We start from the raw sequence: 24,864 nt of genomic DNA, 5'->3' as shown, positions 1-24,864 counted from the left end.
CTTGTTATCAAATCACCGTACTTGGCCAGAATGAGACAGTTTTATTTTGTTTTGTTTTTCCGTTGCGTTTAAGCAACTTGTAAGTATCAAATGCTATTTTATGCTGCAGGAGTGTGACAACAATTCTGTTTAAATGACTAAATCATCGCTGGAACATAATTTAAGGTGGGGGGAAAGCAATCCTACAGAAACGTGTCAATTAAGTTTCTGTGCAACCAAATAGAAATGTCAGGATCTTCCCCCACTTAAGATGCAGGGACCAGGGCACTGAGGCATGCAAAAAGAATTTGATTTACAATTTGAAGGAAAACCAGCAGTAAAATAATTGAGAGTTGGAAAGCAATCTCACTCCTGCCAAATTGCTTTCCTCCATGCATGCTCCATTTAGGGGTGATATTCAGATACATACATTTAGCTTGTGCATATTTTCTGTCCCCTGTGAATGTTCCATCCTGTCGGATTAGGACTGTTTCTCTGCTTCGATCAGCAAAAGAGAATAACCAGGTTGCCCAGCACTGGACTGTGCCTGGAGTTTTAGAAATAGAAAATGCTTGATTTTTTTAGATGCAGATGTGATAAGCTGGCTGTTAATGAGAACGTTCTTGGTCCCTAAGTTGCAAGCGTGGGTTCCTTTCATAAACAAGCTTTAACCTGAGTTCGTGGGAATTGGCTATGTGAAAGTTCACTGCAAATTGTAAAGGGTTGGTAACATATTTGTCAACAAGAAGAACCAGTACAACTACAACAGTTGTAATTTGTGATGGAGATTTAATGACTACCAGCCCTGGTGTGATTATGGCTTGGTTTTCCCCTGGAGGATTTACGGATTAAAGAGGTCTTCCTCTCTTGCCTAGGAATAATTACCTCTACCAATGAATTATATATTCATGGATACATAAATAAAATGTGTATTGTCCTGCTAAACCCTTGCTTAGTTTGTTCTCTGAGTCCCATAGATATGTGGTCATTTACTTATAATTTTTGAAAGTCAGTGGCAGAATTTTGGCTTAGAAGTTTGGTTCCCATGACACGTGTTTGCCATGGAAGCACATTCTACAGCAGCAAGGATTTTAGAGATCACAAATATCTTTATATTAAAATGTCCGAGGGGTCCTCTTTTACCTTTCTCGCTCCCATTAGAACATATTTTTGGTTTACTTACAAGAAATGCAAAGCTGACAGTTTGATTTTGATAACTGCCTCATGTGAGCCTCTGACACTTAATGAGCCGGAATCAAGATTCTAATGGTCTCCAAAGGTAAGGCAGAAAATATCATTTGGGGAGGGGGAAATAAGGTTATTGAAAAGGAAACAGGAATAGACAATGCAAATTAGGCTTGAGCCAAGCATCTGCCTGTTTTAAATTTAAATTTGACTATAATCCAGAGCTGGTTATACCCTGCATACCTAGAGGAAGATGGAGATAAATATGAAAGGAATTTTTATTTAAAAAAAAAAGTTTGTAGACCCTCAATCTGTGAGCTTTACAATTGATAGTTTTCGACTCTCCTGGCCAGACATTTGTCTTACGCAAACCGGGTTTTCCTATATGTATCGGCAATGGCACTCTTCTGTCTTTCTCTCAGATCTTCAGTTTACCTTCAAGAGTGCACTTTTCTTTGAATTAGAATTAAATGTGCTTTTGTCACGAGCCTAAGTCAAACATGGTTCCACGTTGCTTTGTCACTAAATAGGAAGATTTTACAGGCACCTAGGTGGCTCAGTTGGTTAAGTGTCTGCATTTGACTCAGGTCATGCTCCCAGGGTATTGGGATCAAGCCCCACATGGGGCTCTCTGTTCAGCGGGGAGCCTGCTTCTCCCTCTCTCTCTGCCTGCCTCTCTGCCTACTTGTGATCTCTGTCTATCAAATAAATTTTAAAAATCCTTAAAAATTTTTTTAAAAAGGAACATTTTAAGAGCAGTGCATAACAAATGGTGCCTTAAAAGTTTAAATTACGTGTGTATTTTACATGTATATTACATGTATATAAATTGTACATATACACATACGTAAGTGCACATGTGCCCTTCACATCCAGTCACAGCAGAACCTCCCACCCACAGTGATGAGGAGAGGTCAGTTAAAGCAAACAGCCCTAGAAAAAATGGAACAAACACGTAACTGAAACATTTTAACTTAAAATATATCTACGCGCATTTATTTCCCCATCTCTCGGTGGAAAGTTGTTGTTTTTCTTGCCCCACCAAGGGAGGACTTCTAAACGCTTTCCCAAAGTAAGTGAGGTTTTTCTTGAGTAGGGGTCTGATGATCAAAGGGCCTCTCCTGTGCTTGCGGTAACTACTCTCTTCCAGAATCATCTGTCCTGTCCCGCCGGGTTTCTGTAAGCTGAGGGCTTCTGTGGCCATCTGCGTGAAGAACCAGTCTGGACTCTAGATTCTGCCTGAAGTTTTTCCAGTTCTCTTCCCACACCCAACTTGCAGCCATGTTTAGCAGTCCCCGTCTATCCAGTCTTTTCAAGAATTCAGCTTCATTTTTATGAAAAGCATTCTCTTTTTACACTCACCTTTCATTTGCTCGTGTATCATTTCACTCGATTTTTATGATTCCTATAACAAATGATACCTAATTAAAGAGCTTTGGAAGAAAACTTAGTAGATGCTTGGAACCTTCAAATGTAAGGGTTACAGACAGATATTCCTGGAGCTTAGGTATGTAGAGACTCACCTATTTGCTTCCTTTTTGCTTCCACGGACCACTTATCACTAAATCTTGCTAGCAGATTGGAGATAATTATTTAACCTTGCTTTTCTCATCTCTAAAGAGCTCAGAACAAAATTTGTAACATGCTTCCAGAAATCTGTAGAATGCGATGGTCTGTATTTTTTCATTAACTTGACTTCTAACTTCATCTTCTTTTTCTACATATTTTTTTTATGCTCATGAATTTTCTTTTCTACGTTTAATTATACCCTGCAAGAACTCCAATATTTTGCTAGAACGGCAATGTGGTTGAGCTTAATGGATGTTTGTCGTTGCTGTTGTAGGCACAGTGTAGTCAGTGTTATGCAAAATTTAGGTTCTAAAATTAGCACATAAGGAAAAAAGTACATAGTTAAAATCATTCTCGCATGTCCCTTGAGAATCAGGCTCTGTGGCTGAATCCAGCACATCAAACGTCTAGAAGTCTGAAGCACCCAGTTTTCCCATAAGCTTTGCCACTGATTAAGATTATGTTGAGTGTCTGATGAAGTAGTTTGGCTTGTTTTCAGGGGGGTATCTGGCAAGACATAGGTATGCTTAAAGGCTGAAGAGGTCACACCCCAAGACAGGCTCGTGGAAACCGAGATGTATTCCCCTCACCTAAGGAATTTCTTTCTTTCTTTCTTTTCTTTCTTTTTTTTTTTTTTTTTAAGATTTTGTTTATTTATTTGACAGAGATACAAGTAGGCAGAGAGGCAGGCAGAGAGAGAGAGGGAAGTAGGTTCCCTGCTGAGCAGAGAGCCCGATGTGGGGCTCGATCCCAGGATCCTGGGATCATGACCTGAGCCGAAGACAGAGGCTTAACCCACTGAGCCACCCAGGCACCCACCTAAGGAATTTCAAAGCACACCATGCTTGATGTTATTTATGTAGGCATTCTTCCCTTCTGGATTAACCAAGTCTCATCTTTCTGAGAAGATGAGGACAGAAATACATGATATTCTCATCTTATGTTCACATAGGACACGCTCAGAAATTTTGGAAGAGTTAAACTAAAAAGAAAATGGAAAATCTTGGCTCACCTTTCTGAGCCAGTAAGATTGCACTCTATTTTTTTAACTTGGTGTTTCAAAGATCAGCTTCACTATTTTAAAAGTTTATAACCCAGTTCTTGGGTGGTCACGCTCCCAATAGGAAAACAGACTGATGTTCCCAGGTGGTTCCTAAGTTGGACTAATTTCTTCAAACATCGAACTTCTAGAAAAATTTGTGCATTTGGATGATCAGGTCCCATCTCCCCAGGTTATCTGCAGATCTTTAAAATACGGGGCTTCTTATTTTATTCCAACCTTTATACCTCTTCATGAAAGAGTATTTTTGTTTCATGTGTCCTATTAATAAACTAATAAACTATTAGTCTTCAAAACAGAACTGCGCATAATATCTGTATGAGTGTTTTCCTTGTTAGACTATCAATGGAAGGCTGTTATTTTGTGTCTGTGTTTTTGTCTCACCCAAACTAATTTTCTTTACTTAAGATGCCTGAACTGGAGCATTTTTTAGTTCAAAGTTGGGGAATGTACCATTTGACACTTTCACGACTGTGCCCCCCGAGGACACCTGATTTGTTTTGAAGGAGACAGCACCACATAATGGTTTAGGTTTCAGAGTGTGTGCTTGGCAAGGCTGCCGGCTCTTCTCACTCACCTTTCCCAAGCATGGGACCTCAGACTGTCTGATCTCCAACTTGCACTTCAATTTCTTCATCCACGAATAGGGATATCTCTGTCTCTTTTCTGAGGTCACTGTGAAGATTAGATGAATTACATTTATCTAAAGCCCTTGGATCAGTCTTCATATGCTGTGACTTCTCAGTAGATTATGCTTAATATTGACCTTGATGTGTGCAAGGGAGTGGGATCCCATTGGAGGCCAGTGGGTATCACGTGACTGGCTGGAACGCTGCCAGAATGTGCTCTGGTCTTTCACTGTTTCCCTCTTCTCGCCCGGTGCAGGTGGCCCCAGCCATTAAGGAGCGGATGATGAAGAAGGGAAGCCTGATGCTGGGCTACCAGCCCCATCGGGGGAAGGTCAACTTCTTCCGCCAGGTGGTGATCAGCCCTCAAGTGAGCCGGGAGGACATGGACTTCCTCCTGGATGAGATAGACCTCCTGGGGAGAGACATGTAGCTGTGGCTTTTGGTTCCCCAGAGGCATGAGTCCTACCCTGAGGAGGCTTCCAGATCCAGGGCATCTGGGGACACAGAAGAGACTGCAGCCCTTCTGGGGAAAAATAGGAAAGACGCCTTGGCCTGGTGTGGCTAAAGGGAAATGCTAAGCAAATAGTGGGTAGGACTCGTTAGCTGCCTGGGCATTACTGTTTGCTATTCAAGGAGGAAGTGAAAAGTGGATTTTCGTAAGAACTGTCTTTAGGACACAGACTTGAAGAGAGTTTAGTAAGTACCAGACAGGGCCTGGATTCTAAGCTTCCGTTGCTCTCTAAAGAACGTATAAATTAATAGCTGAAAGCAGTGATTCTCAAAATGGCAGTCCCTAGACAAGCAGCATCAACATTGCCTGGGAATTCATTAAAAAATGAATTCTCAGCCCAGCCCCAGACCTACCGAATCAGACACACTGCGTGCGCCATTCAACATATTTTAAATCGCTTTCCAGGTCATTCAGAGGCAAGGTAAAATCTGAGAACTGGTGGTTTAGTGAAATCTTACAAAGACTGAGTAATAGCTCTGATATTTACCAGCAAAGAGATATCCACTATTTCAGCAGTCCCTGAGCCAGTGTCTGAAAATATGGCTGTGGCACCTGAAGCATGAATGTTTAGGGGCAGCAGAAGTCCATCAAAAACGATTTTTAAAAGGAGGAACTATTTAAGATGTTTACTTTATAAAGATATATCTTTTATGCAGCTGAGTATTTATTCTCAAAGAAGATAAAATTAACTATTATCTATTCTAAATTACCTAAAATAGAGGTGAGGATAAAAGCAAACACTTTGTAGCATGGTCCTTTCAATCAAAGCAATAGTCCTAATTCACTTCCCAAAGCACTTTTGTCATAGCTTGGTGTAGACAGTAGATGTAGATGTCGCTGTGTACCTGTTTCAGCATGAGGGGCCCATTTCTTATCTTGTTCTCTGCTTACAGGAAATAACCAGAATGAAGTCCAGGGTTATACAACATTCCCTTTCTCAAGCTTTGAAACGTCAGTGTAGACAATTAAGTGGTTCATATTAGGCAGAGAATCTGAGAATTAGAGGTCTTTCAGTGTGAACACCTCCTCCATTTCTCCTGGGAGTGGATGATTGTAATTCTAACTCTGATCCTGGTCCTGGATTTCTGGAGAACTCTGGAGAGCTCTGAACTACCGAAGTTCTGGAGAACTCTATTTGACTAAGAAATAAACAGAATTCAGAGGTGTGGATGCAGAGTTCAACAGGGTAAGATTGTGAATCTAATTAGAACTCTGATTTGGAAGGCAAATGATGGAAGAGTGTTTAAGTGTTAGACTAGCATATTCAACAATCTTTCATACGATATCACTAACTTCTGTTGATTAAAATTTGAAGAGTAAAAAGCCCATGTGTACTCTTTGCTTTTATTCCATATTTTCACCTTAGGGTATGTGGTTTCTCAGTATCTCTATTGGTCAAAGAATATTTTAATCTTTTTCTTAATTACTTTCTTCTCTGGTTATAAATGTTTGTGCGGGCATTTGTTTTACATACTTTGTTGCTTTTTGTTTTAATGTCTACATAAAATGTGCCTGAAATTGATGTTTGTAACAATTCTGGTTTCATGAAATAAAAAGCAACATTGGCACACGATTCGTGTTACTGACTTTTCTTTTCCCATCATCTCCTCATTACCGGGTTGTCTCAAGACATTTTAGAAGCAATTGAGTTCCTTTGGCATTTTAGCTAAATAATCGAGGGAGCATGTTGGGAGTTATCTATTTTTGAGGTAACACCTTGAAAAAACTGGAAAAAACAGTTTTAGCAAAGGAGGGATTTGCCTTATTTAGTTTTTCGTCCTCCACTTGGCAAAGCCTCGGGAAACCAATAGACGCATATCAGCTTCTGTTGGGCCTCTTCTTGAGAGATGATAGTTCTTAATGAATGAAGAGAACAACTATTAACAGACACTTTGAAGATTCCTTTCTTTTTTCCTTCAGATGTCCAGTTATACCACACCCAATCAGGTATTTGGATGGTCAAGAATAGCTTTTTGATAAAAAGTTAATCGTAATTCATTCTCACATTGAACATATTGATGGTGTCCCTACCATGTCCTAGGCAGTTACCCAGGTGCCAGGGAAGTGCAGTGAATGAGACAAAGTCCCTGCTCTTCGGAAGCTTTCAGTCTAGTTGAGGTAGGCAATCCACAAGTAAGTAGGTAACAAGTCATGTGGCAATAAGTATTTTGAAGAAAAATCAAGGAGAATAAAGGGAAAGAAGATGGAAAGGAGAGAGGGGTGGGCCATTGGAGAAAAGTTGGTTGGGGTGAAGCCTTTTGAATGAGATGATATTTGAGGGGAGATTAAGGAGGCCAGTGGGGGGTGGGGAACCATGTGGGCTTCTGGGGGAAGGGCGTTCCTGATAGAGGGTATGGTAAATGAAAGGGTTGAGGAGCTGCATCCATGGTATGTTCAAGGCCCAAAATGGAGGCAAGCAAGGCTGGAACAGAGGGAATCTCAGGATAAGGGGCAGATGATGAAGTCAGAAGTATCTGGAAGTCTGTACACTGGGCCTTGTGGGTGGAGACTTGGGTTTAGACAAAAATACACTGGAGAACCTGAACAGGATATAGATGTGATTCAACTTATATTTTAGAAGGATCATTCTGATTACTCTTTGGAGATTAGAGTGTCCATGAGTGATCATGGATTCAGGGATACCAAATGGGAGGCAACTGCAATAGTTCAAGCAGAAAATGGTGACAGTTTGTTTATACTGAAGTCCCAGTGAGGGAAGTGATGAAAAGAGGTCCAATTGTAGAAGCACTTCAATGTAGAATTGAGGGGCACCTGAGTGGCTCAGCTGGTTGTGATTCCAACTCTTGATTTCAACTCAGGTCATGATCTCAGGGTTGTAAGATAGAACCCTACATTGGGCTCACATACTTGACATGGAGCTTGCTTACAATTCTCTCTCTCTCTCTTCCTCTCCCCAATTCCTCCCCTTGCCCCAACTTATGTTCTCTCTAAATAAATAAATAAATAAATAAATGCAGAGTTGACAGGATTGCCTGAAGAAGCAGAGTGCTCCAGGAAATGAGGAATTCAGGAGAATGTCATATAATTTTGTCCTGGGCAACCATAAGAAAGGAATTCCATCCACTGAGGTAAGGACTGCAAAAAGTAGTTTTACTCAGTTTGGCTCTGTAAAATTTGAATTGTCTCCACCAGCCAACCAGATTAGATGTAAGTAATTATGTTTGAATCTTGATTTCAGGGGGGAAGTTGAAGCTGAAGTTATTAATTTGACAGCCATCAACATAGGGATGTTATTTCAAATTATGGGATTGGATGAGATCATCCAGAGAGTTCCATGGATATAAAGGAGAAGCAGGACAAGGACTGAGCCCTGGGACTTCAGCTCAAGATGGAGAGGACTGGCAATGAAGACTTCAAAGAATCAGCCAATTAGGCAGAGAAAGAACCAAGAGAGTGGTCACCCACAGACTAAGTAAAAAAAACAGTTTTGGAGAAGGAGGGAGTGACCAACCATATCAAATGTTGGGGATGGGTCTAGTGAAAAATGAGATTCCCTCTGAAGTTGGCAATGTAGAGGCCATTTATTCACTGAAATTTTATTTGCCAAATATAGGCATTTAAAATATAATTTTCAATATTTCTTCTAGCAGTCAGCAGAACTTTATTCAATCAAAATACTTTTAAATTCTTCTTTTGGCTTTTGATTTTTAACAGCAGTTCTTTATTAGAAAAAGATCTATAACATGAAAGGATTTGAACTTAAAGAATTATCACATTGCGAACTTCATCAAAGAAGATGAGATGTAGCAACATATAACAGAAAACCCAATTAACTGTGGTTTCTTTGCAGGGGGTTATTTTTTTCTGTTCTAAAGAGTTACCAACATAGAAATTCTGGAGACGGTGTCTTATATTTGGTTACCACAAGAGCAGACATGGACTAGGATTTGAGAGCAAGCAGCCTGTTCACTTGGTAGTCCCAGGAAAACTGTTCGGGAGGTAGTGGAGTGACAGAAGGGAAGAAAACCAGAATAGTGAACATTAGTGAGTAAATTAATACTGTGACAACTGAGGCTCAACCCTGCCCATGACCTCTGGGAAAGAATGTAGAACATACTTCAGAGATGTCCCATCTAAGGGATAAGGAGGAGGCGTATTTGGCACATTGGTGAATTAATTGGATGAGAGCTGATCCCAGGAGCATTAGTTCCCTGACCATCTTAATCATGCTTCCACGGCCTTAGGAGAGGGTCTCAAGCAGAGAATACAGGTGCTTGTGACCAAAGCCTAGAGCAGGATTGGTAAATGTTGAGGAGATTTGGGAAGGTGCTGACGGCTTTTGTAACAGACCGTGGTACTTCCCCACTATTGTCAGGGATCCCAGATCCTTCCATATTCTTGCTCTGCCATCCTTAAAAATGGATTCAATCATCAAACCTTACTCATGGGTGTCATCTGAGCACAGTGGCTCTTGGCATCTCCTCTGCATTTTAGGCAGCGAGAAATAAAAAGGAACTTTCCCAGAAGCTACCTACCACCCCTTCATTGGCCATACTTTCTCTTCAGGAAAGAAAGGGAAATTTAGTATTTTTTTTTTTTTGTCTGTCTGTTTTTCTGGGATTTTTCATTTATAGAAGATTTTACTTACTTATTGGAGAGACAGAGAGAACATGAGCAGGGGAGAGAGAGAGAAGCTGGCTCTCTGCTGAACAGGAAGCCCGAAGTGGGGCTCCATCCCCAGGACCCTGGGATCATGACCTGAGCCAAAGGAAGATGCTTAACCGACTGAGCCACCCAGGTGGCCCTTTTGTAGGTTTTTTTCAAAGCAAGATATGTTGCTGCCCACAATCATACAAGTAGTTCTGCTCATGGTAAAGAAAAAAGGAGAATGCATACTGGCAGGCAACTTGTAGCTTTTGCCACTGTGGCACATGCGTTGAGTGACACCAGTTCTGAAAACATGATTTTTCCAGACAGGTCAGAAATTAAGTTAGTAAAGTTTAATTCCGTTCACACTGGAATCTGGACTGGCTGGTTGTAGCTGAGCAAGGTAGCTCGGCCCCATTCACATTTATCTAATCCAGCTGCAAAGGGGTTGATACAACCTGAAATGTCTTAATCCCCTTAACTCAATTAGAGCCAATTTTGAGCTTGGAAAACCATTTTTTTTTTTTTTTTTAATTTTTAGATTCCATTTAACCTCTTCAGGACTGGCTTCATTGCTCTTAATCCAAACTGGTCAGAACTCACCTAACATAACATAAATAATAAATCAGCCTGATTCCAGTCTGAAGCAATTTTATGTCTCCCTACCTCCATCACACTCCATTGGAGTAAACTTGATCTTGTGGGGACTCATTCTAACAAATTAAAAGTGGTTAGATTTTTTTTTTCAAATTTGTCTTAGATTTATCGTGTATGGTTTAGTTCAAGAAAAATTGGATTACACTCGCTTCATCCAACTGGATGCATAAAAAGACTTCCTTTTTAGGAAATTCCTGGCTTTAGGGAGCCCATTCAAATAGCAGTAAAGGAACACTTGACAGAGAAAAATCACCTAACAGCACAAAAGACAACCCCAGGCTCAATTGGGGTCACATGTGGGGAAAAGTGAGGGTTCTCTATCTTCCATTCTGTGTTCCACTTCTTTCTTTATTGAGATGAGACTGGTTAAATGAAGCACTGGTTACCCAGACCCTGAAAATAAAGGCTCATGGAGGGAAGAGTGTATGTAAAAATTAGAAAAAATAACGCAGATGTCCTGTTTCTTTAACGTCCTAGTTCTACAGGTGTGGTGTTTCTTGTGGCTAGATTCCACAAGTGTGAGAAACCCCTCATGCAGACAACAAAGGATGATTTCACCAATATCTAACATTCGTTTAGTCCATACCACCTTCCAAGGGCTATATCAGCTAGTACATCACACGGTCCTCATGAAGTGTCATCGTGGTGGGAATTATTGTTAGGCTCATTTTCAGGTGAGGAACCCTGGACTCAAATAGTGTAAGAAAATTCCCTGAGATTACCGAACTGTGAGTAGCTGATCCAACAGTCAAATATAAATCTACCTCACCCCAGAGCCCAGGCTATAAACTTTCTTCATTTTGCTCTAGCTACGGCGGAGAGGAAAGAGTCATCTTGGATGGGTCCTAGCAATCTGACTGGGCCTGGCATCCCACAGCTACTTGGCAAGCAAAAGCATCAAGAACCAGCTTGGTCTCAGAGGGCAATAATTATATCATATTGTCTTGGTGCCTTTCTCAGATCAGAATATAGGAATTTTCCTGTCTGCTTCTTGTCTTGAACTTGGAGGGCTGTAGAGAAGGTATTTTGGCTTGGAATACTAAGAAATATTAAAAAATTTTTTACAGGGACCACAGCGGAGGTGAAAATAAATATTTTCTGAGTATTTGGTCCTTACTTTGTTTTCAGACATTTGTGAGATCCAGGACTACTGTGCTAATTAATGCCTAATTGACATCTCCCCTCTGTGTCTCACTCAAACTCAGCGTGACCAAAACTGACTCATGATTTCCTACCTCAAGCTTACATTCCTTTTCAAACCTGTTTCTTTGCCTGTGTTTCCATCTCAAGGAATGACATCACTTCCTATCTAGTGTAGCAAACCTAAGTGTGTAATTCATGCCTGATACCTTGTCTCCCTCTCTCCCCCAACCCTCTGTCCAATCTATTAGCAAACCTTGTTGGGAATACCTCCAAGATATGTCTCTGATCCCCCCATTTATCCCATCTCATTGTTTTGTCCAAATTCCAAATTTCTTTCACGTCTCCTCTGGACTATAGTAATAACCACCTTGCTGCAACCACACATGGGCTCTGGGCTTTGTCTGATCTAATTAACTAAACTGCAACCAGATTAGAACATGAAACTGATCCTATCTCTCATTTTGTTTGCTCTCAGGATTGGCAACTGCCAACTCTGCAAAAAGACCTTCAGAAAACCTGTTGGTCAAGCAAAGCTAAGTTTCTTAGCTCTGCTGAGTACAGGAAACCCTGCCTTGAAAGGGTATTAATGGTGTTTCAGAAGGAGGAAGTTGGAGGAGGATATTTACCAGCTTCTGGTCTGTGCTCAGGTGGCTTAAGGCGGGTCTTCCAAGGCAAACTAATTGGGACGTCATTTATCACGGAACAGTTTAGGATTGGTGGATGCAGCAAGGTGAGAGTCTTGATGTAAGTCCTGATAAATAAACTGTAGTGTGATAAGCAAGCTGTTTCTGCAGGTGAGCACTATTTAGTCATGATGGGAGAGATGAGTCAAACGTTTGTCTAGATAAATTAGTTGGCAGGAATTTCCTAGAGCAAACAGTAAAGTTTTGACTTTATTATTTGACCAAGTATTTGACTGATTTATGACCTTAACTTTCTGAGCGAGAATCTCCTAAAATGAACATTTAAATCATGTTGATGATAGTCATCTTAGTTCTCTGTCCTGGTGGTTAAGCTACACGGAGGCGGAGGCGAGTGATTTCAATTCTCGGGATAAAGATCAAATTCTGCCAGCGGCTGCCAAGGCTCTGCCTCCTTCCAACTCAGATACAGTTTCAGCTTTATGTTGTGTTACCTCCCTCCTGCTGAGAGCCAGAAAAGTCAGTATCCTTCCAGATCCTGCATGTCAAAACTTTTGGAAGTAGTACTTTCTTTTCCTAAAATGCTACCCCACATGTCAAAACTTTTGGATGTTTCTTTCTCTTCCCAGAATGCTGTTCCCCTCCTAACTAAATTTCTTCACACAATACAAATCTCAGCTTGATTCTCAGCTTCTTAAGGATGTCTTCCCTTTCTGCATCAATATAAAAAAAAAATCTACAATTTTCTTAAACTGTATGGATTTGTAATTATATATCTCTGTGAGCTTTAAAAATTAGACTGATATACGTAGGGGGCTTAGGACATAGTAATTGCTCAATAAATAATTGTGGCAGTAAGGAAGGTGGGCAGGGAAGGGCTTCAATGTGCCTTCAGAGATAGCGTTTTTATTTAGGGGACATTTGGGTACATAAATGTAAAACAACTAACCTGTGCCTAAGAGAAAACTCTCGAGTCACCATTAATCTTAAAACACAAGCTACGAGCCAAAATGTCAAGTGTTCGTGTTAGTATGTGTGCTCCTGCAGAGAGAGAGCAAAGTTTCCACTTAAACATGAATTTAGACTTATCTCAGACCAATGTTCTTACCGGAATTTACAATTTTGATTTCTAAATATTTCCTTGCGAGAGAGTGAGACTAAATCACATCTACCTTAGGGCATCACAAGTTATGGCTTGGTTAACATTTCACTGACACTGCCTAATAGAAGCTTGTATTTGCAATATTCCACAATGCTGCCTGATCGCTGATAACAATGTACAACACAAAGAATCAAAAACTGTCGCTCAAGTGAATGGTGAGCCCTAAACCATTTTTATTCTGTTAGTTGAAAGCTTTAAGGTTTCTTGAGGCAGACCATATTCTTCAGGAGACCAAGGGGTGAGAAGGTTGTTATGCCGCCATTATGGAAACACAGCTGCTCTCTCTGCAGGTGGGGTTCCCTACCGCTAGCAGGCTGGGTGAGGAAGGAGATAAGCAATGCAAACTTTGAAGGCCCTTCATGACCTCTTCATCTCACTGCTCTTAGGGAGCAGGACATTAGGACAGGACCATAATGTCCCACTGAAGAACCCATGCTAAGTATAAAAATACGTCTTTCACGTCATTCTGAAATCAACATGAGTTTTACTTTTGGTTGAATGATTAGGTCAAGTGTTCAAAAACCCAAACACATGTTTCCCTAAGTTAAGGCCTCCCAGACTTGGGTTTACTAGTTCTCTCCACTGGAGAGGAACTTTCTCAACCTGAGACCAACAGCCTCAATGTAGTGTTTATAGGCTGTTGCCCTGGAGTCTGTGGATCGATTCTGGTAATTCTCACATCTCTAGGGAAGAACTATACAACCCAATTTGCATGGCTTTTAGGGAGGCCTCACATTTGTATTGTAGAGACTTGCTTGTCTGCCAAGCAAGAGCACACGGGTTCCTCTTAATTTTAGTGTGTGAATTGGAAAAATACGTTTGGGATTCTTCACTATCTGCAGGCTCCGGATGTGGCCATTACAGTTGTAGCCACATGCTAGAGTCTATGTGGGAATTTCTGCATCACATCTCCTTATGGGAATAATCTAGGGTGAAAAACAGATCCTGGGAATTACACATAAGAAGATTAGATGGCACTTGGGTCTGTTCTATCTTTCCTGTGGCCAGCTCAACCATGTGCCTAATCCTGCATATTTATGCTGTAGCAATAGTGTCTTCTACTTGTATAGGTCAGTGTTATAGGAACGTGGAAATGAGATCTCAATAGTGTATTTAAGGAAAAGGTTCTACCTCTAGTCTCTCTCTCTCTCTCTCTCTATGGTTATAGGTTGAAGGCATGTGGTTATAGGACCGGGGTTGCCTTGGCCAGGATGCTTGTCATGTGCTAGCAGCAGGACTGGGTTCTCTAAAGCCAGGAAGGGAATAGGAGATTTTACCTGGAATGCAGTGATTTGGTAACATCAACACCCTCTTCACCTTGGGAAAAGCATGCATGGAATCCTGAAAAGATCAAGCCTAAATAACAAAACTCAGACACCAACGATGTAAAAGAAGGCAGAGTTAACTGATAGTTAGAGCTGTGAAGGCCTGACTTCTAAATGAGATCAAATTGGTACCAATGTTCCTGACTGAATGCTAGCTGATATTTGAATTTTACCTTTCCAAGTCAGCAGTTTAATGTATGTGATGTGTGTGTGTGTGTGGATTGTACTATCCTAACGGGCCAAAGTCAGGCTGCACTATTATGAATGAAGACATTTGTGGAAGATTGATGCAAGTCTTCAATTCTGGGAAGATGAAAAAAAAAAAAAGGTTGTTAGTGCCAACGAATTTTGAAGGGGAGCTCGTTTGGCTGACAAGTGGGTGAATCTGATTTTGGATAAGCATGTAGCTTGCAGTAAGAGCAATGTGATACAACTGAGAAAATGGAAAGAAGAAGCTAATGATCAAATTGCCATTATTTGTGAAGATTGAAGGAAAACTGGGTTACCAGCCCTGGTGCCAAACCATCTTCTAAAAAGTGTCTGGCAATTAGAAATCAAGGACTGGCATTTGTGCAGTTGTGGCCCATCTCCAATTTCATGCCGAGTGTTGTGTGATGCTGTCGGCTGTAATGATAATTGAATGGCTTGCAGTCTTGGGCCTCATCCTACCTACGTGGATTGCCTTTGGTTCTTATTTTCAAAATAAGAAAAATCCAATGTATATTCATCAAAGGTTTTGCTGAATTCAGGACAGGAGATGTATGCGTGGGTGACTTTGAACCCCATTGTGAGCTTGAGCGTGGGTGACTTTCCTAATTTGAAGAGTAATTGTCCTTGAAACCCCTTCTCTGTCTTTGCTGTCTAACATCACCATTAAATCCCGAAAATCAAACCAAACTCTGTCATAGTTGCTCTGGATGACAGGACTCAAGCATACTCCAGATTGAGTTAGATTACAGATCAGTTTCCCACTTGGTGAGAAGTTGAGCCCAGTCAGTTTCAGTGGTGAAGTGGAGCATCAGGATCACTGATTCAGTAAATCTCTTCTGTATGGAACAACGAAACAACCGGACGGAATGTACCAAACAACAGTTTTGAAGATGCTGGAATGAGGTGATGGAGGACAGGATCCCTGTGAAACAGGCAACCAACAGACTGCTTCAGCTTACTGTAAGTTTTTAGAGTGCAGCCCAGGTAAGGGGATCCCAGGTGGAGCTCAGTTAGCTAACTCCTTAGTTAAGAAGGCCAATTTGGGGACGCCTGGGTGGCTCAGTGGGTTAAGCCGCTGCCTTCAGCTCAGGTCATGATCTCGGGGTCCTGGGATCGAGTCCCGTGTCGGGCTCCTTGCTCAGCAGGGAGCCTGTTTCTCTCTCTGCCTTTGCCTGCTTGTGTGCTCTCTCTCTTCTCTCTCTCTCTCTGAGAAATAAATAAATAAAATCTTTAAAAAAAAAAAAGAAGGCCAATTTGGGAGAAGGGAGAGGTGGGGAGCTAGAAGGTGTGGAAAGACTACAGCTGACTGTTGAGCAATGTGGGTTTGAATTATGTGGGTCCACTTAGCAGGGGTTTTTGTTGTTGTTGTTGTTTTTCTGAAAAAGTTTTATTGTTTCTATTTGGTGCATGGCTTGGGAGAAGGTTCCAGGGTGGTTAGATAGCTGCCTAACGGCTGCAGGGAGAGGCTCAACAGAAGCCCTGACACCAGGGGTTCATGAGAGGGACCCCTCCAGGGCCACTGGGCTTCAGAGGCTCCTAGTCTTGCAGATGGAGGTTGACCAAGCAGGTAATAGGGGTGGCCTCCACCTCAGTGCATTAGTTCTGAGCAATCTAGGAACTCAGTGTTGATTGGCAATAAAGAGCTAAGCTCAAAAATTGTATTGTCTGGTCCAGAAGGTAGAGGATGGCTCAGAAGATGGTTCCCAGAGGTTATGACTGGAAGAGAGGTTGGAGAGTGGTCAGATGCTGGAAGAAGGGGCGTCCCAGGGTCTGTGCTGTCTAAACACTGTTTTCTATTTTTTTAAAAAGAAAATATTAGAATATTTATTTGTTTTCCAGATTCAGGAGGAATTTTTTCCTTTTTTATTTAAATTTGAGTTAATACCCAGTGTAATATTGTTTTCTAGAATAGAATTCAGTGATTCATCACTTACAGACAGCACCCAGTGCCCATCACAAGTGCCCCCTTAACACCCTTCACCCATTTGACTTACTCACCTCTCTCTATCAACTCTAGTTTGTTCTCTATTGTTAAGAGTCTCTTATGGTTTGTTTCCCTCTCTCCTTTTTCTCCCCCTTCCTATATGTTCATCTGTTTTCTTTCTTAAATTCTGCAGATGAGTGAGATCATATGGTATTTGTCTTTCTCTGACTGCCTTATTCCGATTAGCATAACACACTCTAGTTCTATCCACATCATTGAAAATGGCAAGATTTCATTTTTTTGATGGTTGATTAATATTCCATATATATATATATATATATATATATATATATATATGCTTACACACACACCACATCGTCTTCATCCATTCATCAGTCAATTGTCCAAAGACTGTTGAAGCAAGAGGCAGATCCATGGGACCACTGGGAACACTGCTCATATGCAGACTTTTTTTTTTTTTTTTTTTTTTTACAGTCCAGTACTGTAAACCTATTTTCTCTTGGGATTTTGTTAACATTTTCTTTTCTCCAGCTTACTTTATTGTAAGAATACAGTCTATAAAACATATACAAAATAGGTTAGTTGACTATGTTATGGGTAAGACTTCTGGTCAACAGTAGGCTATGAGTAGTTAGATTGTTGGGGAATCAGAAGTAATAAAGGGATTTTCAACTATGCAGGATTCAGCAGCCCTAACCCCTGTGTTGTTCAAGGGTCAAACACATTGGATAAGAAAAAAGCTTCAGAAAATTCTGGAGATCCGCGATCCATGAAATTTTTCCTTTGAGGATTTTGACAGAGGACTGATCAGGATGTGCATGTGAAGAAACTGCCTGTTGCTGGAGAAAGACCCTCTTAAGGGACTAGAGGAAACAGTACTCAGGGTTTCTACAGAGTCTGCCTCCTCCTATCAGCTAGACTGGAAAACCTTATGATTCACAGGACACTGAGTAGAATACTCAGAAGGGCTTTGCTTCATTGATAGGACAGAATTAGTCCTAGACCCAGACATATGGGTTGTTTCCTGTTTTATTCCAAGTAATATTAACCTTGATTATTTGGTTACAGTGGGGTCTACCAGGCTTTCCCAATGCAGACTGTCTCTTTTCTTCCTTTTCATATACTAGTCCTTAAAAGTAAGTTACTTACTCCAGGCCCCACTCAAATGAAAGAGAATTAAACACTGTTTTCTGGATAAAAGAATGTCAAAGAATTTGTAGACATATGTTAAAACCACCAACAGCGATTACTAAATATTTGGGAGGAGATACATTAAGGTTTATGCACCTATCCTGTTTCTCCTTAAAGTTTTACACACTGATTTTATCATTCATCAGTGCTTGTTGCTTTTAAGAATTATTACTTGGGAGTTCTTTTTTTTAAGATTTTATTTATTTATTTGAGAGATAGCAATCGCAAGTAGGCAGAAAGAGAGAGAGGGAGAAGCAGGCTCCCCGCTAAGCAGAGAGCCCGATGCAGCGCTGGATCCCAGGACCCTGAGATCATAATCTGAGCCGAAGGCAGAGGCTTAACCCACTGAGCCACCCAGGTGCCCCTACTTGGGAGTTCTAATGATGATTTTCTATTTCCTTCACACTTTCCATATTTATTAAGTGGAATTCTTTCGTAAGAAAGGTTTGTCTCCCCGCCACCCATTTATTTATTTAGTCATTTACTTATGTCAGTCTGGACTCACAGAGATTCATTGTATTCTCTTAGTCATAACCTAGTACCACTGCTATTTATCTTGTGCTCAAATTGTCCCAGCTTTGACCATTGGGATCTTTCATAGGTTGATTCCTCTGTCTTGTTGACATGTTCTTATCTCTCTCTTGAAAGCTCCTACCTACCCATCGGCACAAAGAGACACTCTAGGCTCATCTTTCATTACTCAGCTCTAGAGTTAGCCACTCCTCCATGGAGCCCTGGCTCTTTCCATTAGAGGCCAATATGTAGACACTAAGGGTGCTGTTTCTAACTGGGGTGTCATTGCATCTAGGACATCTCAGAAGACAGAGCTAGGAAATATATGCATATACCCTAGTCCAAGGACACACACACACACACAGTTTATGTATATTACACACACACATGTAATGTGAATGCATTATACATTTGTGTATGATGTGTATGAACATTAATTCACATCATACACATTAATTAATTCATATTCACACTGATATCACCATTTCTAATCCAAAACTACAGGATTCTTTCTAGCATTCCCTGCCCTGCTTATGTATAACTTCTCTAACAGTAAGAAATCTGGCTCTCTTTAGTTATATTTGCTTATTTGTTCAATTGTATTATACACATAAATTAATTTCAGAATTGTTAACCTGCATTACAGTGCCCCTGAAAGAAACAAATTTACCAACTAGAGTATGGTATTTATGAATAGCTCTTTTTCCCCTTAGCTTTACATTATCCAGCCAAAAATGTATTCTCCAAAGTCATTTAGGTTAGTACCTTTTCCCCCCATCCCCTTCAGTGAAATTGTCACATATTTGCAACACTACTTGGTTTATTTCTCCTAGTCTACGTTCTTGTCTGGTTGCTGGCGAAGAATCTCTTTCCATGCAGACTTTAGATAGACACTTCTGAGCCTTCTTCTCTACTAGGCTTTGACTCTGGACTTCTGTGTTTATCCTTACCAAGACTAGTTTCAGTAAGAATCCCACTAAGTAGTTCACAGAGAATCCCCTGACTTGCTATGACCAAGTTCTCCATTCCCCACCTTTGGTATCTGTCTTGACTTGCCATTAGCACGAATTTTGCCAAGTCAGCTAGGCAAGAACGCTGCTACCCTTGATTTTCTCAGTAACTTCCTACGAACTGACTCCTCTCACTCTGCTCATTGGCTATAAATGCACAGCTGTCTCTGAATTCAAATTTGAGCCTAATTGCTCCCCTTTTGAATATTTTTATTGCCATAGTCTTAAATAAAGTCTTCCTTACCATGTTAACAGGGCCAGAATTGTTTTTTCTTTAATATTGTCCTGTCATCCTACTTGGGTTTTTAAAACTTGTATATAGTAAAATTCACTCTTTGTGGTGTACTTTTCTGTGGCTTTTGAAAAAAATGCATATGTCAGGTATCCGAAACTGTAGTAGAGAAGAGTTCCATCACCCTAAAAGATTCCTTATGTGTTCCCTTTGTCATCAGTTCCTCTATATTCAAATCTTGGCAACCAAGGATCTCATATTATTCCCTTTTCCATAATGTTGTATGAATGGAATCATATGAATGTCGCATGCAGAGTCTAGCAACTTTCATTTGGTGAAATGTACTTCAGATTCACCCACATTGTTATGTTAACCAATAGTTCATGCATTTTTATTGCTGAATAGTAATCCTTTGGATGCATGTACCATAGTTGGTTGATGCATTTATCTGTTGAAAGATATCTGGATTATTTCCACTTGGGATCAATTACGGATAAGGCTTCTATAAGTATTTGTATACAGGCTTTTGGGTGAGCATAAATTTTCAGTTCTCTCAAGTAAATGCTTACGAGGGGATTGCTAGGTAATACACTAAGTATATATTTAGCTTTACAAGAAACTTCTAAATTGTTGTCCAAAATGACTATACCACTTCACATCCCATTAGGATAAGCAGGGCAGGGAATGCTAGAAAGAATCCTGTAGTTTTGGATTAGAAATGGTGATATCAGTGTGAATATGAATTAATTAATGTGTATGATGTGAATTAATGTTCATACACATCATACACAAATGTATAATGCATTCACATTACATGTGTGTGTGTAATATACATAAACTGTGTGTGTGTGTGTGTGTCCTTGGACTAGGGTATATGCATATATTTCCTAGCTCTGTCTTCTGAGATGTCCTAGATGCAATGACACCCCAGTTAGAATTAGCAATGTATGCAACGTTTTTTGTTGCTCAATATTCTCACTACCACTTAGTGAGTTTGGCTTTTGTGTGTGTATAGGGAGAGGTAAAAAAGTTTCCCTTATCCTCTTGTGTTCAGTATGGGAACCTGTGAATTAATTGGGGAAAGAAAAAAAAAAAAAGACATTAACAGGAGAAAGGTTTATTTTGCCTGCTTGTGAGGACTTCATAGAAAAGAAGTAAAAACCCAAAGAGGCTGGGCTGTTAGACCCAGAGGCCTATATTTCAAAGGATGATAAATTGTGGGGGAGAGATTAGACAAAGGAAAAGAGAGTTTGGACTCTTTGGGGAGGAAGGTAACTGGTGGGAAGGTGACTAGGAAGTATACAGTAAATAAGGATTGTTCAGTAAGTTTTGTTATACAGCGCAAGTCATTTCAGGTGATCTATTTCCTTTACAAAAGGGAAAATCATGCCCTGCTTCTGACAGAAAGGAAAAGGGTAGAGAGATCCTCCTGGCTTTGCTATTTCTTAATTGCTTTCAGCTCAAAATTACCCTGATGTCAAAGTGGCATATTTTAGGGTGACATATTCTGATCTTTTCAATTAGCCATTCTGGTGCTTGTATAGTCATGTGTCTTTGTGGTTTTGATTTGCATTTCCCTAATGATTCATAAGTTAAGTTTTTGTATATACTTGTTTATCATCCCTCTATTTTATTTGGTGAATTTGCTATTCAGTTTTTTGCCCATTTTTTAGAGCAGGTTTTTGTTTGTTTTCTTATTGTTGAGTGTTAAGTGCTCTTTATATGTCCTGAATACAAATATTCTTTAAAAAATATGATTATATGATTTTTAAAAAATATTTTCTTCCAGGGGTCTCTGGGTGGCTCAGTCAGTTGAGTGTCCAACGTGGTTTCTGCGCGGGTCATGATCTCAGGGGCCTGAGACTGAGCCCTGAGTCAGGCTCTGTGCTGAATGCAGTCGTCTAGAGATTCTTTCTCCCTCCTTCTCCCTCTCTCTGCTTCCCCTGCACTTGTGCTCTCTCTTTCTCTCTCTCTCAAATAAATAAATAAATAAATAAAATCTTTAAAAAATATATTTTCTTCCAATGCTTGATTTATCTTTGCATTCCCTTACCAGTTCTTCCACAAAACAGAAGTTTAAATTCTGACCAAAGGCAGTTTGTCAATTTTTCTTCTATGGGTCATGCCTTTGGTGTCACTTTTAAAGAAACTCATTGTCAAACTTAAAGTTACCCAGATTTTTCTACTGTGTTCTTCTAGAAGTTTTACAATTTCACATTTATATTTATGATCCATTTTGTGTTAATTTTTATATAAAATGTGTGGTGTATATTGAGGTTCATTTATGTTGCATAATTACTCCCAGTTTCTCTTAACACCAGTTGTTGAAAGGACTGTCATTTCTCCATTGAATTGACTTTGTACACTGTGTTAGGGAAAACACAAATATAAATAAATTCTCGGGATGCCTGGGTGGCTCAGTTGGTTAAGCGACAGTCTTCGGCTCAGGTCATGATCCTGGAGTCCTGGGATCCAGTCTCGCATTGGGCTCCCTGCTTGGCAGGGAGTCTCCTTCTCCCTCTGACCCTCCCACTTCTCATGCTCTCTATTAAAATATTTTTTAAGATATTTAAATAAATTCTCCTTCATACCAAAAGAGGAAGAAAAGTTGTTGATCTCCTTTCCCTTTAGCATTTCCTTTAGAAAATATGAAAATGTAAATGCTCTCTTTGTTTGTTTTTAATGCATTTTAGTCCTCTTAAGAGCTAAATGAGCCTCTTGCCAGTTTTACATTCCAGAGGTTTCTTTCTTGAGAATGATGGGCCATGTCTTTGAAATGCAAAGATCAAGAAGCATGACCTTGTCTTTCTGCCTCTGTGGGAGTTTTAGCTTCAGTGTTTGACTCTAAATTGTAACTTTCTGTTTGGTATAAAGTTGTGAGAAGCTTTATTTTTCCTTTTTGAAAATAAAATTAACATGTATGTAATGGATTGTATCTGCTTTGCTGTGTAAAATGGTGTCATTTCTTTCTGTCTTTATAATCTCCTTAGATGTACCTCATATTCTGATTTAATGCTTATTCAATAATAAAATTGTTCTTTTTTTCTTTTCTGCCTCTGTGGAAAAATTTTTGTGGGTTAGCAATAGATTTTATTTATATTACTAGATTCCCTCATTAATTATCAAGAATCAGTTAGTTATATTTGTATAGTCTGTTTCTGGGCTGCTGATTCTGACAACTATAGCTTTATAGTCTGTCTTCAAACTAGATAGTCTGCCCTTCAACTTGGTTTGTTTTCAGAGTTGTTTGAGTTGTCCTAGTTCCTTTGGATTTATATATAAATTTTAGAATCTTTCTGCTGATGTTTACAAAAGAAGGTATGGGGCTAGGATTGTTATGGGATTGTGTTGAATCTGCAATTCAAATTGGGGAATAATGATGTCTTAACAACAGAGTCTTCCAATTCATGATCACAGTGTAGTGTTCCAATTATTTTGGTCTTGTGGGAAACATTTTTGCATTTTAAAGTATGCCTCTTTGATATATTAAGTTTTGTTTTAATATTTCATTTATTTGTTTGAATGAGAGAGAGATTACAAGGTGGGAGGGAAGGGACAGAAGAAGAGGGAGAAGCAGACTCACCACTGAGCAGGGAGCCCAATGTGGGGCTCGATTCCAGGACCCTGAGATCATGACCTGAGCCGAAGGCAGATGCTTAACTGACTGAGCCACCCAGGTGAACCTAAGCTGTGTAAGCCTGTCTCCCTCTGTACCAGGAAGAGCGGGATGACTCTAAATCTCAAAACCTTTATCTCTGGAGAAGGCAAGGACTTGATCTACATAACAGTCTTCCCTGTGTTTGCCTTGCTTGTCTTGGTGACTTTCCATAGCCGACTCTGCATCCCCAACACCAGCTTTTGTCTTTAGCTGGAGATGGTATTTAAGGTGATTGTTTCAGCCATTTGGGGGAGTTACTCAGTTTTCCTGGGTCTTTTCCATGTATACAGGAGACATACATGTTATTAAATTTTGTTTGATTTTCACCTGTTAATCTGTCTCATGTCCATCTGATTCTTAGACCTGCTAGAAGAACCTCAAAGGACATGGGGCGCCTGGGTGGCTCAGTGGATTAAAGCCTCTGCCTTTGGCTCAGGTCATGATCCCAGGGTCCTGGGATCGAGCCCCACATCAGGCTCTCTGCTCGGCAGGGAGCCTGCTTCCTCCTCTCTCTCTCTGCCTGCCTCTCTGCCTACTTGTGATCTCTATCTGTCAAATAAAATAAATAAAATCTTAAAAAAAAAAAAAACAAAAAAAAAAACCTCGAAGGACAGAGTAAAATGTTTTCCTCTTCAACAGTCTTTTATATTCCTTTTATTAGTTTGGTATAGTTGTTAGCATACAGATCCTGCACCCATTTTGTTAGAATTTAAACTGGCAGAACTTTTCTCCCTTTGTGGGGGGGAGGTAATAATTATTTAATTTCTCCATATCCTATTTCTTTGCTAGTTATGCTCAGTCTGTATACTTTCTGATGATGTGAAATTGTTTGACTTCTTTTAATTAAATTTGATATCATTTCCTTTTCTAATAAAATAGATCAATACTGTCCACTTAACACTTTGTAATTGTTTAAAAAAAAAATAGAAACAACCCCAGTGTCTTGGAGCAAAGTAAACAAAAAGACTGTGGTATATTTATTTATGGTATATTTGGTATATTTATGTGTATTAAAAGCTAAACTTGAAGTTTATTTGAACAACTATCATTTTGAACTGGGCAGCACAAAACAAAAAGTTGTTAGGAGTATTCTACCAATAGGACCTAGAGGTAGAGAAGACACAGCAGCAGAGCAAAGAAATTATTTGATTTGCTATAACTTAAGTGATTGCATTATTTGGGAAAGACTAGTTTGCTGTTTGTGATTGGTTGTTCTTCTTAACCTTGAGGCTTTCATAGAAATTAACCCTGGGTTGAGTTTTGGTTTGCTTACTAGGCTACCAAGGCATCTGAGCCGCATCATTCTACTGGCATCTTTGTTTGATTAGTTTAACATGGGATTAAACACTACATGGCAGTTAAAATGAGTAAGATATGTATCAACATAGATGGATTTCAAAAACATAATCATAAATAAAGGAAAAAGGTGGTAGAACAATACATATAGAGTTACACTTACATAAATTAAAAAAAAAATTGTACACAGAGGATAACACTCCAGATTGTAGATACACACATTGATGGAAGGATCCACGTTTAATCCATAACAGGAATGGGGTCTGGGAAGCTCAGTAGGAACAGGAATTAGGAACTAAGGATAGTTACCCAAATGGTGGTGAAATATTTATAATATTTT

At 39.9% G+C, this 24,864-nt stretch overlaps 1 protein-coding gene across 3 annotated transcripts in view; it reads left to right on the top strand.

Moving 5' to 3' along the window:
• Positions 1-6,503, top strand: part of GADL1 (glutamate decarboxylase like 1) — a 182,390-nt gene extending 175,887 nt beyond the window's left edge. For 2 of the 3 annotated variants that reach the window (XR_007128906.1, XR_007128908.1), the window contains exon 15: positions 4,679-4,723. Coding sequence is in view for 1 of the 3 variants with exons in the window: in XM_047738962.1 (XP_047594918.1) it covers positions 4,679-4,852 (174 nt within the window). In the remaining 2 variants the exon portion in view is untranslated. Of the gene's footprint in view, positions 1-4,678 lie in introns of all 3 variants that reach the window. The other variant, XM_047738962.1, reaches the window with a different exon arrangement.
• The last annotated feature ends 18,361 nt before the right edge of the window (positions 6,504-24,864 follow it).

Source organism: Lutra lutra, chromosome 1, assembly GCF_902655055.1.
Source record: "Lutra lutra chromosome 1, mLutLut1.2, whole genome shotgun sequence".
Lineage (NCBI taxonomy): Eukaryota > Metazoa > Chordata > Mammalia > Carnivora > Mustelidae > Lutra > Lutra lutra.
Note: the sequence above shows the minus strand (reverse complement) of the source record. Positions and strands in the feature narration are given on the sequence as shown.